Here is a 20,089-nt window from a genome sequence, read left to right as displayed (position 1 = left end):
TGCATTACACCATGAGTACAGTTAAGATGAGGAATGTGTTTTACTTGTCTTTATGCCCCCAGCACATGTCTAGAGAAAGTACTAAAAAATATTAACTGAAGGAATTAGAATGTTACTAGGAAGAGCTCCAAGGGCTCATAAGGGATGTGTTCACCAAGTTGATACACAAGATCAAACAGATGTTCTTCAGTAAAGGCACAAGTCCGTATCACTTGCTTCCTGGTAAGAGGCACTGAGAAGAACACAGCAACACCTGAGTAATATTCCTGACAAAGATGAATAACCCTAATCTAATGGTTAGACAATGTCAGAGAAACCCAAACTCAAGGACATTCTACAAAATAACAGGCCTGTACACTTCAAAAATGTTAGTCATAAAACAGGAGATCTGAGGGACTAGTTCAGATCAATGGAGACGTAAAAGACATGATAACTGAATGCAACGCATGATCTAAGATTTTCATTTGTTACAACAGACATTACTGGAATAAGCTACCATATCAGAGTAAGATCTGTGTATTAAATAATACAATTATATCAGTGTTAATCTCCTAATTTGATTGCTTATATAAAAGAATGTACTAAGGTAACAGGTATCATGCCTGCAATTTATTTCCAAATATTTCAGAATATACTAATATATTCAGAGAGAAAAAATGAAGATCTCAAAGGCTGAGGTGGGCAAAATAGAATACCATTATACAGACGTCAAAACAGGTTCTGAAGAAACCGCCATTAAGTCCTTCATTGTGTGTGAAAGTCGCTCAACCCCATGGACTATATATATACAGTCCATGAGATTCTCCAGGCCAGAATACTGGAGTTGGCAGCTGTTCCTGTCTCCAGGGGACCTTCCCAACCCAGGAATTGAACCCAGGTCTCCTGCATTGCAGGCGGATTCTTTACCAGCTGAGCCACCAGGGAAGCCCAAGAATGCTGGAGTAGGTGCCTATCCCTTCTCCAGCAGATCTTCCCGACCTAGGAATCAAACCAGGGTCTCCTGCATTGCAGCCGGATTCTTTACCAGCTGAGCTACCAGGGGAGCTCTAAGCCCATCAGATCTAAAGCTATTTTCCTAAAGAACTTCCATGTACCACTGTATCCCTTACACGCACATCAGAATAACTAAGAAAGTATTAGGAACTACCATTCAGAGCAATTGGTATGAGAATTAATATTTCTGGAACCTTGCATCATATTTTTCCTCTCCAAACAATGAGAAGTAAAACACTTAAAACCAAAAAATACCTTAGATAAGACTAGGAAAGTAGGTCGCTAGGAAGACCGTTCTACCTGGCAGTATTTTTAAAAGGAAATTATTTCAAGAAAGAAAGGTAGGGAGGGAGAAAAATTTTAAAGAATACACAGAGTGCTTACTCTAAGACCTTAACCAACAAAAGAACCATGAGATGCCCTAATTAAGCATGGCATGTCCAAAGAACAGGTCGTTCCATTTGCTAAAATAAACAATGTATGAGAAGGAGTAAAGGGAAATAAAGCTAACTTGAGGCAGATCTCAAGCACTAAGCTAAGGAATTCAGATTTATTTTTCAAGCTACAGAATGCCTGAAGTCATATAAGCAAGCACTGACAATAACCTGAGTTGTCATTTAGGACAGGAGTCAGCAAACTCTGACCTATGGGCCAAAGCTAGCTCACCTCCTATTTTTGTAAATAAAGTTTTACTGGAACACAGCCATGCTCTTTCACTTACACAGTGCCTATGGCTGCTTTCCCGTTTAGAGTTCAGCAGCTGCAACAAAGAATGTTTGACCCACAAAGCCTAAAACATGTAACCCTTTTGGAAAAACTCGCTGACGCCCACTTTAGGAGGATGAATGTAAAGATAAACGTAAAGGATGGATTAGGGAGAACGTGGAATACTGCAAACAGGGAAATGATATATACGGCTATTGGGAAACAGACACAAAAAGATAGTGCGAACCGAAAGCCAGAGATGGGCGTGTGAGCCCAGTGCTGTGCTGGTGAGAGTGGAACCCGAACTGGAAGAGGAAGCAGAGACAGGCTGAAACAAAGTATGCATCAATACAGCGCTAAGGTACCATGACTGGGAGGATGACCGAAAAACGGAACACACAATAAAGAGCAAGTTTCCGAGGGAAGATGACAGAGGAGTTATTTGATACCAGACAGGAAAACTCTAAAATACCAGTGAGACATACAGAAAGTACACAGTGGGAGAAGAAAACCTAAGTTGGGAAACAGAGTTAAGAATCGAAAGTTCGGTGACGGTATCTGAAGATACAGAACTGGATGAGATCAAGTGGGTGAGACAAGATAAAATAACAGCAGAAGCAGCAGATCCATCAGCTCAGCCTTATACTGAAGATTCTGTTACCTTTAATCCTCCCAATAATCCTGAAAAAAGCAATTGCCCTTAATTTACAGAACAAAAACCTGAGCTCAGAAAGGATTCGGGTTAAAATTGGGGGTCGTACAGCTAATACGCAGTAGGGGTAGAACTGAAACCCAGGTCTACTTGATCGCAAAGCCAGTGCCTAATCTCCATACTACGTGTCAAGAGAAGAAAGCTGATGCCAAAGAGAGGGAAGTACCTGCACTTAGAAGGAAGCCAGCAGAGAAGGAACAGTTTGAGAATTACAGAAAGCCAGGGCAGTGCAGTATCATGTCAGCCAAGGAAGGAGAAAGAAAAAGGGACGGGTGGGTAACAACAGGTGAGAATTCTGATAGCTTACCACGTGCCAGCTACAACGCTTTTCATACTCACTTAGTCCTCGCCACAGTCACGACATGAGTACTACTGTTATCCCATGAAACCAATGTGAAAACAAGGCGGGTAACTTGGTAGCATCACACAGCTAGCCAATGGCAGAGGAAGGCTTAGGATCCAGGCATTCTGCCTCTGAACCCTACATTCTTCACCAGTTATATCACACTCCCTCCAGTCAAGTGCTACAGAGTAACAAAGGAGAATAAAGGCAGGAGAGAGCAAAGGACAGGTCCTCATGTAATAGAGGGGTAATAACTTAAAAACATTCCTTCCTTTCAGAACATCACTTGAAAGCACAGGTCATGTTATAAGTAGGTTAAGGAATAAATAAGTGATGACCAAGTGAAGACAGATAGTATCACCTACTTGTAAAAGCCCTGGGAGAAGAAAGATGAGAGGACATTAATTTATGGGATTAATATAATCAAAAAAATGTAAACCAGCTGCTTTCATTAACAAAAAATTTCTTTTCTTTGCTAACTTATTGGTTGTTAAGAGGCATTTAGAATAGTTAATAAATGTCCTTTGGGTATCTGAGATATGACATGTCACTTTTTTTTAATCTCTCCTATTGATCAAGACTATACCTTACATAAGTTTTCTCGGACTCAAAAATGAATTAGAAACCCTATTCAGTTTTAAGAAGTTGTCTGGCCTTCACCTAGGACTCAAAATTTCTGATTCAGAAGATTTATAGTGGGTTGCTGACATTAACACGATTCCAGTGCAAAGCTTACACACTTAAAGGAACTACCTCTTCTGCATACATGGCCTATTTGAAAATGGAGCACGCCAGGCTTCCCCATGGTGAGATAAGGGAGAACTGGCGTGCTACAGTCCACAGGATCACAGAGAGTTAGACACAACTGCACGACTCTTTTCACTTTCATGCGTTGGAGAAGGAAATGGCAACCCACTCCAGTGTTCCTGCCTGGAGAATCCCAGGGAGGGCGGAGCCTGGTGGGCTGCCGTCTATGGGGTCACACAGAGTCAGACACGAATGAACAACAATCTAAGTAAAGATTAACTTTACTACTTGACCAATATCTTTTATGATCTACATGAAAAAACTAACCTGCCCAAAGAATTGTATGCTGTGTTTGTATACTATCAAAACAGTGTTCCTTGAAGTGAACAATTGGTATTTTTTGTGAATATGAAATATTCCAACAGTGCATTTCTGAAATTATTTCAGTAAGGAAAAAGAAAGACTTGCCTTATCCCCAGTATTTTAAAATTAAGAAATTTCTGTAATGCATAGTGCAAGTTCAAGTAGGAAACCTAAAAGTAAATACAGTTCCCCTAAAACATGCATAAAGAGAAAACTACTTCACACACCGTATGCAGGCGGTCAAGCTCTAGAGTCAGACCATCCCACTCTGTGCCTTGGCTCTGTAAGTCCCTAGCTGTGTGACTTGGAACTTTTTTTTTTAAATCTGTGCCTCAGTTTCCTCAACTGTAATATAAGGAAATAATAGTACCTATACTTCATACAGCTATTGTAAAAATTAAACAAGAAAATCTGGGTAGAAGGAGTACTTATAATAGTGCATGGTACATAATAAACATTAAATAAACGTTGGCAATGTAAGGAAATAAAAATCTTCAACTCAGCAATTCTATTACTACTTCTAAAAATTTTTCTTATAAAAACATTACTAAAATGCACACAGTTCCCCTTTAAGAATATCTGATGCAGAATTAATTGTCATAGCAAAAAATTAGAAATAACCCAAACTTCGATCACAAGGAGCTAAATAATTTATGGTACAATCTTTCACTGAGCACAATGCTTCTGAGATTCATCCACGTTGTTGCATGAAAGAGTAGTTCATGTTATGGCTGAAGAGTTTCCCACTGTATGACGTGCCACATTTTATTTATCCAGTCACCAGATAATGGACATTTTGGGTTGTTTCTATTTTTGATGATAATGAATAATACTCATGTCTTTGGATATGTTCTTATTTCTCTTAGAAGATACTTACAAGTGAAATCCTTAGATACTTAGTTAGGGTCATATGATGAGTCTATATGCATTTAACTTTTGGGGCAGTGGCTGACCTGTTGCCCAAAGTGGCCATACCACTCTGCATCCCTACAAATGATGAATGAATGATCAGCGTATAAGGATTCCAGCTGTTTCATATCCTTGCCAAAAGGTGGAATTGTCAGTATTTTAAATTTTAGCCATTTTATAGTGTACGTACAGTGCTTCTTCACTGTGCTTTAATTTTCATTTCCCTAATAACCAATGATGTTGAGAATCTTTTCAAGTACTAGGTCATTCACATATTTTCTTTTGTGGATTATCTCTTCAAATATTCTGCCTATTTTTCTGTTGGGCAGTGTCCCTCCTTGTTATTGAATTTAATGAAAGTTTCCTATATTACAGATAAAAATTTTTGTCAGATATGTTTTATAAAACATATCATTATTTTATGTCAGATACGTTCTATATATACATAACATATTATATAAAACCCTTTCCTCCTAAGAGGGCTTGTCTTTTTTTTTTAATGGCGTTTTTCAATAAGCAAACTGCTTTAATGTTTTAAGTTCAATTTGTCAGTTTTTTTCTTTTATGGTTCATCTTTTTTTTTTGCCTTAAGAAATTTGCCTATCTCAAGGTCATAAAGATTTTCTCTTATCTTCTTTTAAAAATGTTTGTCTAACATTAAGGTCAACGATCCACTCTGACTTAATTCTTTGTGTACGAAGTGAGGTAAAGGTCATGTTTACTTTTTCCATATAGATATCCACCTATTCCAAAACCACTTATTAAAAAAAAAAAACTATCCTTCTTAGTGTTTTTGTAAACAGCAACAACAACAAAAAAAATCAACTGATGTTTTCAACGTGAGTCTATTTCTAGATTCTTATTCCTGCCCATTGACCTCTCTGCCTATATCTATTACTTCTTTGACTTATAGATTTTTTAGGAATATGTTTTTCAATTTCCACATATATGAGATTTGCAATATTTCTTCCTATTCTTCACTTCTAACTTAATTCTTCTGTGGTCTAAGAACAGCCTCTAAATGATTTCAATCCTTTCAGGTCCACTGAGACCTGTTTTATAGCTCAGCACAGGGTCTATTCCCCATCTGTGTTTACAAAGCAAGTATTTTATTCTGTAATTTTGAGGAGTGTTCAACAGTTGTCAATTAGGTCAAGTTGACTGACAGTGTTCAAATATTTTATACATGCTTGCTGATAATAACAAAGTATTGAAATCTCCACCTATAATTTTTATCTACTGTCCCTTTCTATTCTATTAGTTTTGGCTTCATGTATTTTGAAGCAATTCATTATTTTTATTATCAGACAACATATAAAGTGACAAATAAAGCAGCAATCTTTCTTTCATATGTAAGATCTTTACAGTTAAGATATACAGTAATTTCCAAACTGAAAACATAGCAAGCACGAAATTACCAAGTATTTAATCTAAATATATTAAATTATAAAAAGTACTGCAAAATTCAAAGAAATTACTCTTCTGTATCTAGCTAGCATATTTTTCTTAAAAGAAAAAAAAAGTACAGCTATCAGTTCAGTTCAGTCGCTCAGTCGTGTCTGACTCTGTGTGACCCCATGAATCGCAGCACACCAGGCCTCCCTGTCCATCACCAACTCCCGGAGTTCACTCAGACTCATGTCCCTCGAGTCAGTGATGTCATCCAGCCATCTCATCCTCTGTCGTCCCCTTCTCCTCCTGCCCCTAATCCCTCCCAGCATCAGAGTCTTTTCCAATGAGTCAACTCTTCGCATGAGGTGGCCAAAGTACTGGAGTTTCAGCTTTAGCATCATCCCTTCCAAAGAAATCCCAGGGCTGATCTCCTTCAGAATGGACTGGTTGGATCTCCTTGCAGTCCAAGGGACGCTCAAGAGTCTTCTCCAACACCACAGTTCAAAAGCATCAATTCTTTGGCGCTCAGCCTTCTTCACAGTCCAACTCTCACATCCATACATGACCACAGGAAAAACCATAGCCTTGACTAGACAGACCTTAGTCAGCAAAGTAACGTCTCTGCTTTTGAATATGCTATCTAGGTTGGTCATAACTTTTCTTCCAAGGAGTAAGCATCTTTTAATTTCATGGCTGCAGTCACCATCTGCAGTGATTTTGGAGCCCCCAAAAATAAATTCTGACACTGTTTCCACTGTTTCCCCATCTATTTCCCATGAAGTGATGGGACCGGATGCCATGATTGCAATTTAACTTCACTCTTCTCTCAATTCTCTATTCCAAATAAGCTTTATTTTATTTGTAAACAAATAATTTTGTCTAGTGTCAACATAAAACAGTTATTTCCTATAATATGTTGTTAGAATAGTTCATATCTTACTGGTTTCATGTTTCAACTGTTAAAAATGATCAATTTTAGGAAAAAATGTGAAAAATATAAGCAATTTTTTAAATCAAGGATAACACGAGCTTCTTAAAATGCATTTTTCACTAGAAGCACAATTATTACGAGTCAAATTGAACAGTGCAGACACCAAAGTAATTCTACAAAATGATAATAGCCAAAAAATAATATTACTAAGGGTAAAGACATAAAGCGTGCCTGAAAAATAGCTTACTCCAATAACCCCGCTCATTATTTTAGAGAAGGAAGAATTACCTTCTCAAACTGTTTTAAAAGCCCCATAGCCTATATGGCAAATAAGATAAATACTATCAACAAATTACAAAATGATCTAACCTATGTTTATATCAATAATAACTATAAAGTAAGTATAAATTTATTTGTGTGAGATATGATCCAATCACTTTATAGGTACTCGCTCATTTGTATGCATGGCTACCTCAAAAATTAACATCTAAAGGTTTCAGTTTTTTAAATGCACCTTAAATGATTCAGTTAATGATTATAAATAAAATATCCATTGCCATTTGACTTCATTCTGGTAAAGGGGAGAACATGGAGAGAAAGAGCCTTTGATCCAGGTGTCCCTAAGACTGAGTTATTTCATTACCCATGATGTAACACAACTTCTGAAATTCAGTTCAAGGTGCCCTTATCAACTGACCAGTCTGTTTCCACAATGCCAAGGCTATGAGCCAACTGCCTAAGTAACAACACATTCCTTTTAAATAAAAATATGGTTCTGGTATCCCATTAAAAGGTCTCCCAGGTGGCTCAGTGGTAAAGAACCCGCCAGCCAATGAAGAAGACATGGGAAACATGAGACTCGGGTTCAGACCCTGGGTCAGGAAGATCCCCTGGAGGAGGGCATGGCAATCGACTCCAATATTCTTGCCTGGAGAATCCCAAGGACAGAGGAGCCTGGCGGGCTAGAGACCATAGCGTCAGAGAGTCGGACAAGACTGGAGAGACTTAGCAGGCACGTGTGAATCCCATTAAAAGCAAGTTAAGAATTCTTAATCTAAAACTGAATTTGAATGTGTGATGTTAAGATGATGCTAAATCCCTTGGACAGTAAAGAGATCAAACCAGTCAATCCTAAAGGAAATCAACCCTGAATATTCACTGGAAAGACTGATGCTGAAACTGAAGCTCCAATACTTTGGCCATCTGATTCGGAGAGCCGACCCATTAGAAAAGATCTGATGCTGGGAAAGATTGAAGGCAGGAGAAGGGGACAATAGAGGATGAGACAGTTGGATGGCATCATCGACTCAGTGGAAATGAGTCTGAGCAAGCTCGGGGAGATGGTGAAGGATAGGGAAGCCTGGTGTGCTATAGTCCATGGGGTTGCAAAGAATCAGACAGACACGACTGAGCAAATAAACAACAAGAAAGCTGTACCAACACAATGAATGGGGGCAAAGGTGTACCAACACAATGAATGGGGGCAAAGGTGTACCAACACAATGAATGGGGGCAAAGGTGTAGAGTTGAGGAGAGCCAAGACCAAGGCTTAGTGATCGAAAAGGGGAGCGAAAAAGTCAGTCACCTTCTTACAATCACCAATGATTCAACACTTCTCCTGTTAATCAGGTCAGCATTATTCCCATTTCAGAGACAAAGAGGCTGGGAAGGGTGCTAACTGACTTGCTCAGGGCTCAGAGAGCCCAATGACAAGCATCGTTTTGTGAGCAGGTCTGAATCCCACTCCTGGCTTCTATCACCCCTGTCCCCAGACACTTCTAAGACAAAGAAACACCTGCAAGGATCTTTATATCAGAGATCAAGCTCACAGTTATTATGCAACACCAAGGCACAGTTCCTGAAAACAAGATAGACAAATTATTCTCATACATCTTTAAAATATTTTCTACCAAAACTATCAAGAGATCCTTCAAATCTAACAGTTACAGGAACTATTTTTAATAAAAACAAAACCAACCAATATGAGTTCTAGTTTCATTTTTGTTATGAGGATACCGCTCCCCACTCCCAGCCCTAGTGCTCTATTACTACCACAGTTTCTATTTTTTAAAAAATTCAGATTTAATCTTACTGACATGCCAGTTAGAAGTAAAAAAAAAAAAGTGAAATATACATGAACATATTCAGTGGGAGTAGGAAACAAGACAGTGTAAAGTATAAAGGGAAAGAAGACAAAGAATCATAATCCAGTATTATTTTTTGGTAATAACCTCAGTCTTTTATGCCAAAACTGCACATCCAGAATTCTAAAGCAAGGGTAACCTAGCAGATGTGCTTGTGGAGGTATGTCCTCTGGGAAGGCATTCTCGCTGAGGTCATGGTTTCCATCCTGGTACACACCAGTTAACTCTGTTCTGTTTTACAGCCTGACAGTACAAGGCAAACATCTTTCAGAAGTCTGTACATACACACCACCACTGCTGCTGCTGCTGCTAAGTCGCTTCAGTCATGTCCAAAATACACCACTAGATTTAAGTTATAAAATGTATCCTTTATCTGGGTCTCCATAACTTAAATTGACTATTATCATGGGATGGGGAGGGATTCAAAGCGTAGTTCTGTGGACATGGAGCAACAACAGCAACTGAATAAACCATAACCAGACATGAAATGCTTAAAAATGTTTTGTTTTGTTCTTTAAAATTCGTCTTAAAACAGAAATTCTTACTACAGGATCTATGGGTTGGCTTTAGCATAAGCAAAACAGGCATGTATGTTCATTTTTCGAGTAAGAAGGTGCATGGTTACCATTAGATCCCTAAAGGGGTCCAGATGCAAAACAAAGCTACAAACAAGTGTATGTAATTATCTTGGGGGGAACCCTGTAAACTATTGGAGAGGGTGCTATTTTATTACCGTACGTGATTTTTAGCCGAAATTTTTTTTTTAGAGATTTGATTCCAAATACTCTGGATTGTAATCATCCAAAACTACGGCCATTCTTTGCACATGTATTATCTGTGGTAAATATTACATCTTCAGGTTTCTTTCTTCCACCTAAAAAATTGTTCTCAGAGAATGAAAATACATTTTAAATACCAAAGTTAAGCAAAATTGGAAAGTGAAATTCTTTTTAAGCATAAAATGTATAAATGCACTTCAAGACCAAACTCAAATGACCTTTATACCGCAGTCTCCATCACATGCACTGCCTCCTTTAACACAAGCAGATCAACCGGCTCCCTGAAGCTGACTAAACGCACGGATGTGGCTAAACCCAAAGATTTTCTGATCATAAAGAAATATTTCTCATCTTGTTTAACTCATGCCTTCTCGTTAAAAAAAAAAACTCTTAAACCTCCTTTAATGTGATCTGAAATTCTGAATAAATTACCAAATACTAAAACCAAATCAAAACTATGATAATTTTGCTCTTGAAAACCTTATTTTGCACATCAGTCCCACGGTATAAACATGATGAGCTTTGTGTCAGCTTGCCAGGCACAAGCTTCAAGAGGAGTGTGTGAGAGGTCACTTTCAACATCGAGTCTACTATGTAGCTTTGTTCTAAAGTGACACATGTTCCCTGGGGATTCTCACGGGTTGAAGGAAGAGAGATGTGCACGCCTTTCCCCATGAGATTGGTGGATGGGTAGGGCTCTACCACAGTGGCTGTAACTTCATTTCACTTTCAGAACTTTCTCCCAGTACTTGCAGTTAAAACTACTTCAGGCCAGGTTGGCCCGGGGTTATTTTCATCTGGAAAATAGAGACTAGAAATAGCACAGTGAGTACAGAAAGGAGAGCCGACCACAACAGGGTGGAAATGCTCAGGCTTTCAGAAAGCCTTACTGGAGTAAGATGACACAGAAGAGGGCAGCAGAGCAGAGAGGAACAGGTCAAGGGCAAGTCACTGAACGTTAGCATGTGACTAACAAGTGACAAGAACAATGAAAGCTTTTCTGTCTTGTGTAAGACAGAAGAGTATAAAACAGTTCCTTGTCCTTAGAACTTTCTGGAGAAAATACTTCAGGAATAAAAGATATATAAAGTTTTTGAGAAAAGCGAGATCAGTGGAGGTTCAGAGTTGAGGGAGACGCGGGGATGGGGATGGGACCTAAGCTAGACGCAAAGGGACGTGGAAGATCTGAACTGTGGGTGCGGAAACCAGTCAAAGAGCTCGGATGTACTGAGAGGAGGCAGAAGGGAAGCAAAAAGGCAGAGAACAGTTGTTTGCACCAATATATCAGGAATTATTTTTGATACTTTATGGTCATTCTCCCTCAATTTTCTACAGGGGCTTTACTTCCAACAGCAAGTTTAAATGAAGATGTTCTGTTCCTCATTTTATTCTGAAGTTTAATCTAAATCTATGCTTGTCTCTCACGCTGAACCATCCAATCTTCTCCAATGTTTCCCTAAATTTCAGAATCTGTGTAATTCTTTTTACGTGGATTTGTATCTACAAGCCATCTTGAGTGAGCACAGCGCTACTTGTGGACAGCACCAGAAGCGCCTCAAGACATCCTGCAGGGATCCCACGGCAGCCCCAGGGCGGGCGCGTGGAGCACAGCAGCGAAGACGCCAGAAAGCCTCTGGAAAGGGGAGGACGGCGCGGGGAGGTCAGCAGCGGTAGCAGTGAGCACCGCCAGCTTGAAGGAATGTGGAGAAGTAGACATGGAACTTTTTTCTTCTGGCTTTGGCTGCGAAAGAAGTGTCAACAATTTCTGCTATAAATGGAAGGTTAAAAAGTGGGGCAAGAGGAGAAATGCAGGAGAGTCAGAGCAAGATAAAATAGTAATTATTTCCTTCCAATTGCTCAAGCCAAAACCTGGAGGCGTCCTCAGCTCCTTCCCTTCTCTCATTCCTCCATCTAATCCATCAACAAATCTCACTGACTCTAGTTTCAAAATATCTGCCGGTCTGCAGCTACTGCTCTAACGAAAGCCTCCTAGAGCCAAGGCTGCTGCAAGAATTTCCTTCCCGCTTCTCCTGCTTCCACTCTTGCTCCCTCCTGTGTACTCTCACACAGTAGCCACCAAGATCTTCCAGAAAAAACTCTCCAGTGGCCTCCCACAGCACCCAGCATAGACCCCAGGGCTCTCGCCATGGCTTAGTCGAAATACTCCATGAAATGACCCTGTTTCCCAGCCCCTTCTTCACTGACCACGTCTATCATGCTCTCTCCCTCTCTCCCCCCACTGTGACTGCAGTGACCTTCTCCTCACTGTTTTCTGAACAAACCAAGCACGTTCCACGTCAGGGTCACAGTTCTGCCTATTTAATACTTTTACGTGGAATGTTCTCCCACCAGGCCCCTTCACCTCATTCAAGTCTTCTGTAAATGTATTATTTAACCAACCCTATGTAAAAGAATACCGCCTGGATCATCACTCGGTCCTTACCGGGTTCAATTTCTTGTCTTAATATTTACCATCTAACATATCATGTACTTACTTACACATCTCTTTATTAACTCCCTCTCCCCACCCCACACCTCAAGGGAAATTTACGCTCCCTGAGAAAGGGGGCGTTTTTGTTCCCGTTGTTCAGGTACTCCTAGCTCTGAGGATAGCACCTGTACATAGAAAGTACTCACTTCATATTATCTGGTGAATCAACAAACAAATGAAAAGATTATCAAGACGGGACTCAGAGCATATGACAAGGAGCCACGAGTACACGTATTTTGCTTTGGAAAAGAAACTGGATTGGGGACACTAAAGAAAGAAAATGAAAAATCCAAACCTAAGAAAATAGTGATTTCTATGAGCAAACAGACAGAAGGTACAGATACTATCCAAGATCTTCAGAAATAAAACTGTGGGGCTTCCCTAGGAGTCTAGTGCTTAAGAATCGACCTGCCAATGCAGGGGACACGGGTCCAATCCCTGATCTGGTAAGATCCCACATGCTGCAGACCAACGAGGCCTTTGCACCCAACTACTGAGCACGCTCTCTGGAGCCGCACTCCACAGCAAGAGCAACTACCACAGTGAGAAGCCCGAGCAGCACAGCCAAGAGGAGCCCCTGCTCATCCCAGCTAGAGAAAGCCCGGATGCAAGAACGAAGAACCAGCACAGCCAAAAAGAAAGAAGTACATTTTTAAAAAAGAAATAAAAACTGTGACTTGGTTCTGAAAAAGTGTGATAACTGAAACACAAAACATCCCAATAAAGACGGCAGAACAATTCAGAGTCAGGATTAAGAAATATGGTATCAAACAAACCATTATAAGGGAAGACTTTGGTTAATCATTTGTCAGTTTGTTTTTTTTTAAATTGTTTCTTCGTTTTGTTTTCCAGAACGGAAAGTTTTTAGCTGGAACAGAAAGAGTCAAAGACAAGCTATGAATATGGTTCGATATGATCTGAAGGCCATCCTGTAGCCACAAACACTGTTTCAAGTGCAGAAACAAGGGCAAAGTGGAAAGGGAGGTAGAATACAGATGCAGCATTAGGGTGCATCTATGAAACACTGTCCAGGAATGTGTGCAAATGGAAGGCAGACTGAAACAGTGGGTGTTGCTTTAAAAGCCTGCAGAGAAAAATTAAATAAAAACAACTAAGCTGATAACATCAATCCAAAGGCATACTGGGAAGGCTAAGGCTTCAGAAAACATGCTAGAAGATGAACAAACACAGATTTCATGCCTGATAGAGGAAAAAGGGGAAAGGAAAGCAGAGAATGAACACATAAATCAGAAACACAGAGCAGGAAGACAGTTCCAGCTAGGGAAGTAAGAGACAGTAGGCCTGCTTCAGGGAAAACGGCTTTCACAGCAGAGCAAAAAAAAGAGGTGAATAAAGAACACCTACGGTAGTCAGGGAGGAATTAGAGAGAGGAGGAAAATTTTAACTAGACTATCAGATAAGCCAAACAAATCGTAGAGTGATGGGAATAAAAGGGAGAAGGAAGTCATAAATGTTCAAGCATAGCCTCAAAAATGGCACAAAACACGCCAAAATTAGTTAAGTGGGAATAGTTAACTTTTATAGGAGATGCGGCATCAGGCTGCAGATACAAGAATGAAGTAAGTCAAAAGTCAGTCAGTTTTGTCACTCACCAGCCCTCTGACCTTGAACAAGTCACTTAACCTCTCTGGGACTTATTTCCTCTCTTTAAAAGTGTGTGAGTGTGTGAGTGAGTGTGTGTGTGTGTGTGTGTGTGTAGGGGAAAGTAAAAAATGGGTGATCATTCTAAGTCTTTTTTTCCTCCAGCTTATTAAAGAGAGAAAGACAAGAAAAGCAAAGAACTCTTTTAAAGAAAGAAATCAGAAAAGGGGAAATTTTTTTAAATGAGAAAAGTTAACGAGTTTTGCACAGTGCTTTACAGTTAAAAAGTGCTTTTACATGCATGATTATACACACTCCTCACAGGAAGCCTGAGAGACAGAAAAAGCAGGCATCATTTAACACCATTTTCCAAATAGAGTAACTGAGGCTCAGAAAGATTAAGCAACTGGCTCAAGGACACAGAAACACTGGCAGATCCAGGATCCAACCCAGGTGTCAAAGCAGCACAAAGTGCACTATGCTTCTGACTTCAGATGGCCTCCTCCTGTGTGACTAAGGTGTTTCAGGACATTTCTGAGGCATATTAGATAGTAGATAAGGGAAGAGTTATACACATTTAAACAACAATCTGTTAATTTAAAATAAAACTCCTTTAGAATTAAAGAAACTATCCTATATGTAAACTAATCCACCATATGAAACGTATTTTCGACAAAGTTGAACTTGTTTGTCACAACCTATTAAGACTATTCTTTCAGGGGCTTCCCTGGTGGCTCAGTGGTAAAGACTCTGCCTGCTAATGCAGGAGACATTGATCCCTCATCCAGGAGGAAGCCACATGCCTCAGAGCAACTGAGCCCATGCACCACAGCTACTAAGCCTAAGCTCTAGAGCCAGGGAACCCCAACTACTGAGCCCACACTCTACAGTTTTGTTTGGTTTTCTTCGTAGTATCTGAGAGGACTGACACCACCTCTCTGTGGTAGTGATGATAAAGGATCAGATCTAAAAGCCATAATCAGCTAGAGCCGCCCAATTAACTGTGGGACTGGCGAAAAATCTCAGGAATACAATCTGCTGCTTATTGGTCTTGTTTTATCACTCCTTAGAGTAAGCTTTAGACAAAATTAGAAAAATACGTATACGATCCTAGCAATTTTATTTTAACAGGGAAATGGTTTCCTTCAGAGTGGTTAAGAAGCTCGTACTGAACAGTTCCTCGTTTCCCCAGGACGTGCATTCCTCTGTATTATTCTTCCTCTACCCCACAAGTTAAGGGCACCTATGATTTCTTGTAGCCCACACGTTACTCTTCACAATCAGTAGGTCATGATTCCCTCCTCTTGGACACCACAGCAAGTCATCTTGACGAAAGAAAGGGTGTGAAAAAGCATTAAAATCCATTAATTAAAGGATTAAAGGGGCAGCTTAAGGGCAGAAAGGAGGAAAATCCCAAAAAAGGACCAGAGAAAACGGTGACTACAATCACGTTCCTGTTTTTCTCCTTCACGTTCTTGTACTTTTTTCATCCTTCCCTTCTAGTTCCTCTTTTAAAGTAGCTGGACAAACAGTGGCCAGATAAGCATACCGGAAGCAGAAACTTGGGAGAAACTGAAAAAAATACCAAATGAGCCACAGCCAATTATAAATTATACATCATCTCATTAGCAGGCCCTGACATATACAAAGACCATACAGGACAGATAAAGTAAATGAAGAACATCAAATCTTGGTCAGAAAACCTGAATTTAAGTCCAGGTATGCTGCAGGATTAGAAGGAAATGGCACCCCACCCCAGTACTCTTGCCTGGAGAATCCGATGGACAGAGGAGCCTGGCGGTCATAAAGAGTCGGACACGACTGAGAGACTCACTCACACACACATGCTGCAGGATTACCAACAAGTGACCTAACTTTTCTAATCTATAAACAGGTATAATACACCAACAACCTAAATATTTTACAGAGCTGCTGTGAAAATCTGAGAAAAATACTGCATATTCAAGGCAAGTACCTTTCAGAGTCACCATAATGTTGTAAAGGATAATAAAATACTTAACTGAAGACCCTCTCTTGCAATCACATTGTTGTTGTTATTCAGTCTGAATATATAGCACCCATATTATGCCTCTCTTAAGAGTTATACTGACTTCCCTGGTGGTCCAGTGGTTAAAAATCTGCCTGCCAATGCAGGGGATGCAGGTTTGATCCCTGGTCCGGAAAGATTCCACATGCTATGGGGCAACGAAGCCTGTGGGCCACAAGTGCTGAAGCCCGTGCACCCCAGAGACCACACTCTGCAACAGGAGAATTCACAGTAATGAAAACCAGAGAGGAGCCTCCACTCGTCACAACCAAAGAAAGCCCGCAGAGCAACGAAGACTCAGCACAGCCAAAGATAATTTTTTTTTAAAAGAGAGAGAGATATACTGAAATAAGCATGATGAAGCAGATAAATTTAACTGGCTTTTCAGTCACTACCTGAAACAAATACTGTATAGTCACCTAATACAACTGTTTATATAGTCCTAATATACACTACAATTATTCACATACAAGGCTAATGCTCTCACAAAATATGTACAGCAAATTTTAGTTCCAATAGTGTGCTAAGCAATCTGTATCTTCTCATTTAATATCCTCCCCATATTCAGTATGGTAGAAAAAGCACCAGGCTTGATGTCTGAATGACCTAAGTTTGAATCCCAGCTAGGTTATTGTAAGTGGTAGGTCTTGGCCAGCTAGGAGCTAAAACATCCTCAAACATAAAGTAAGAATAATACTACCCACTTCATAGGATTAAAATTACTGCGACCATGTCTGTATTGAGCCTAAGCTGGTAATAGCACACTGAGTTTGCTCATTATATGGTGGCTGGTAATTTGACTGCCTCCCCATTCCTGAAAGTAAGCATCTTCAATTTCTTTTAGGAATGCTTAAAATCACACAATCAAACAAGATTACCAAAACCTCTCTCATCCAAGAAGTACAATGAAAGGGAGTCCCTGAGACTATTCACTGATCCTGAAACCGTGTCCCTAAAATTAAGGTAAGCAAGCCTAAGATCAAATCTCAAGAGTTTAAAATCCATCGTTCCTTCACATGATCTGGGTAGTCAGGTGATTTAAAACCTCAATGGCCCTTCAGCCACAGGCACTCCCAAGAAGGGGGTGGCTATTTCCTAACAGCCTCCCATTAGGAGACACTTTTCTAAGAGCTGGGCTGACTGCTATTCCTTCCCTGAGAAGGACAGTTAAAATCAGGAAGATCGGAGAGAAGAGGATTTAGCTTAATTTGGAAAGCTAAATTAACTAAGGAAAGCAGATCAAGAAGATTTAGGACACTATCTTTTTCATGACTTCACCTTAAGCTTGTGCCCCAACTACATACATACTTGGGTCAGTTTTGTACTGTTACATTAATACGCCTTCAAGCTTTTCCTGCTCTAGAGTTCATAACTATATTCAGATTTGGAGTTCATAACTATATTCAGATTTGGTGCATAATAAAGTTGAAAAATATACATGCATATAAATGAAAATTGCATTAAAGACCAAAGTTGAGGTTTCATCAGGCCCTTGTTTCCTTCCAGCTTAAAGTTAAGTAAGCGTTCAACTTTTCTTTTGAGACCGTATGATATTAAGACATGTGCCTTCATCCAACAACGAAGCAGCAGTTCATAAATTCGACTTTACATTGTATTTTCTCACCGGATTTTCATGTTTAGAACTTTCATTATTGCCTGTGCTCAGCCTTGAGTCACACATAACGACTGCCAAAACAGACGATGTGAGACACACAGAAGAACTCCTGGGAAGATTCAGTGTCTGTGTATAAACACCCACGTGTGATGACCTCTTTAAACAATCTCCTCAGACTCACAATATCGGACAGAGATGGATGGTGGAAGAAGGTGGAGTAGAGGGGCCTGGAGTGGAACTGGATACAAAGAAAAGACTAAGATCTGGGAAGTCAAACGGAAAGAGAGTATAAAGAAGGAAAGAGTTCATCACTTATCGCACTGAGGAAAGAGGGATTAGACCAGGTACCAATGAAAGAATCTGTTAGGGAAAAATCTACAATAGTAAAGAGAAAACAAAGAGATTTCATCAAATTGAGACGTTAGAGTGAGCCCTCCCTCATGATCCAATTCGGTATTCTTTTTCCAGAAAGCTAAACAGTTCTTTTTCAACAGAGGGATTATACTAACAAAAGCAAATAACGGAAACCTATGCTAAAAATGGAACCTACCTACACAGAAAGGTCTGAAAACGGAAATACTTCTTCTCCTGTTTAGTAATGGGTTTCAAAGCAGTAGGGACAGGGAGATGGATGCGATCTCTAAGAGGGGGAGGGGAGGAGCCAAGCTCTTCCTGAATGCAAGGAGTCTTTGGCCTACACGCTTATTTTTAAATGTACCTTTTTGTGGTCAGCTGGCAGAGTCTTAACTAAACACACAACCTTGGACTGTGTAAGCCAGAGTCTGATGAGTGGTTCAAAGCGCATGGGGGCTTGAAGAGCCGATGCAAACACCAGCCTGAGGTAGAACCCAGCACTTGCTCTGGGTTGCACTCCGATAATCCCCATCGCGCGGCTACAACTCCTGCGACGTCTGAAGCGACTAAAACAGTGTAATGGACGAAACAAAACAGCAGCGTTCAAGGGGAGCCAAAATTTAGCCAGAAGACCAGACAATTAAGACAAAGTGCGTGAACCGGTAGTAGGTGGATGACATCCGTTTTCTCCACGGGTTGCTGCACAAGAAGGAAATCCCTTTTACACACACAAACCGCGTTCGTCGCCCCGCGCCCACCCCTGGCACACACTTACTTTCGTCCGGCCATTGATTTTGTAGTTGCCCAGCTTCCCGTTACAGTGACGGATCAGGTCGTCCATGTTGTTCATAAGCAGCCCGATGGTTTCGCAGCCGGGCTCCTTGCCCTCGATCCAGGTGATCTTATCGCCTCGGATGTCCTTGGACGAGTCGCTCTTCTGGCTGACCAGCTGCCCGTCCGTGAACTTGCCGGTGTCGTGCAGGGCGCGCACCTCGTCGCCGATCTGCTGCCCGGTCTCCTTGCCCAGGAAGTCGTCCACCACGCAGATGCCGTGCTTGTTCATGCAGGGCACGATGTACTCCAGCGCCAGCTTCAGTGCCGGCAGCGGCTTCGTCTGCCCGTTGGGCCGCAGGCCGCCGCCGTGGCTCAGCCCCTCGCCCGGCGCGTTACCGGGCGGGTACAGGTTCGCCTTCTCATCGTACAGCAACCGGCCGGCCAGCGGCTCCTCCTTCGCGGGCTCCGCCTCGGCGGCCGCCGCTACCCTACCCTGACCACCCGGGGCCGCGCGGGGCGGGGACGCGGCCGCCGCGGGGTCGGCCGTGGGCTTGGCCTTCGCCTTCGCCTTGGCCGCGTCTCCGGAGGCCCGCGGGCCCGCGGCCTCGACCGCTCGATCCCGGCGCGGCGCCGCCTTCCTGGCCTCCCCGGCTCCGGCGGCCCTGGGCGGCGGCGCGGGGCCCGGCTGCTGCTGTTGGCCCGTTCCGGGGGCAGGAACGTTCTCGCCGACCTGGCACACCAGCTTGTGCTTCTTCCAGTCCTGGCGCTGGTGCTCCTTGCTGCAGTAGAAGGAGCTGCGGCAGCGGCTACAGCGCAGCAGGTTCTCCATCTTCCCGCACAGCTCGCAGTACTGCCGGTCTCGCTCGCTCGGGCTCGGCCCGCCGGGCCCGCCGCTGTCATTGGCCATGGCGGCGACGGCGGCGGCAGTGGAGGCGGCGGCCGAGCAGGAGGGGTGGCGGCCGGACGGCCTAGCCTGGGGCCGGGGAGCGGGCGGAGCGGCAGGGGCCGTCACTGCGCCATGCGCCCGCCGCCCCTCGCCTCAGGAGACCGGCGCCCCGCGCCCTCGGCCCGGCCGCTTCCTCGTCCTTCGGTCGCGCGGCGCGGCGCCGGCCGCCGCCTCAGCGCCTCATCGCCGCCGCGGGCTGAGGGAGCGCGGCCTGCGCGGCGGACGGCGACCACCGCTCGGGC

General features: G+C 42.1%; 1 protein-coding gene and 1 long non-coding RNA gene across 3 annotated transcripts in view; one reads left to right on the top strand and one right to left on the bottom strand.

Moving 5' to 3' along the window:
• The window catches only part of EGLN1 (egl-9 family hypoxia inducible factor 1), a 49,692-nt gene extending 29,789 nt beyond the window's left edge, over nt 1–19,903 (bottom strand). For both annotated transcript variants that reach the window (XR_005721410.1, XM_040242749.1), the window contains exon 1: nt 18,903–19,903. Coding sequence is in view for 1 of the 2 variants with exons in the window: in XM_040242749.1 (XP_040098683.1) it covers nt 18,903–19,808 (906 nt within the window). In the remaining variant the exon portion in view is untranslated. The remainder of the gene's footprint in view (nt 1–18,902) is intronic.
• On the top strand, nt 8,454–8,653 carry LOC120865449. Its single transcript, XR_005721411.1, has 2 exons — nt 8,454–8,555; nt 8,614–8,653. It is a non-coding gene; the product is annotated as an uncharacterized LOC120865449 (long non-coding RNA).
• Nucleotides 19,904–20,089: the final 186 nt, after the last annotated feature.

This window comes from Oryx dammah, unplaced genomic scaffold, assembly GCF_014754425.2.
Source record: "Oryx dammah isolate SB20612 unplaced genomic scaffold, SCBI_Odam_1.1 HiC_scaffold_6, whole genome shotgun sequence".
Lineage (NCBI taxonomy): Eukaryota > Metazoa > Chordata > Mammalia > Artiodactyla > Bovidae > Oryx > Oryx dammah.
This window is presented reverse-complemented; position numbering and strand designations above follow the sequence as displayed.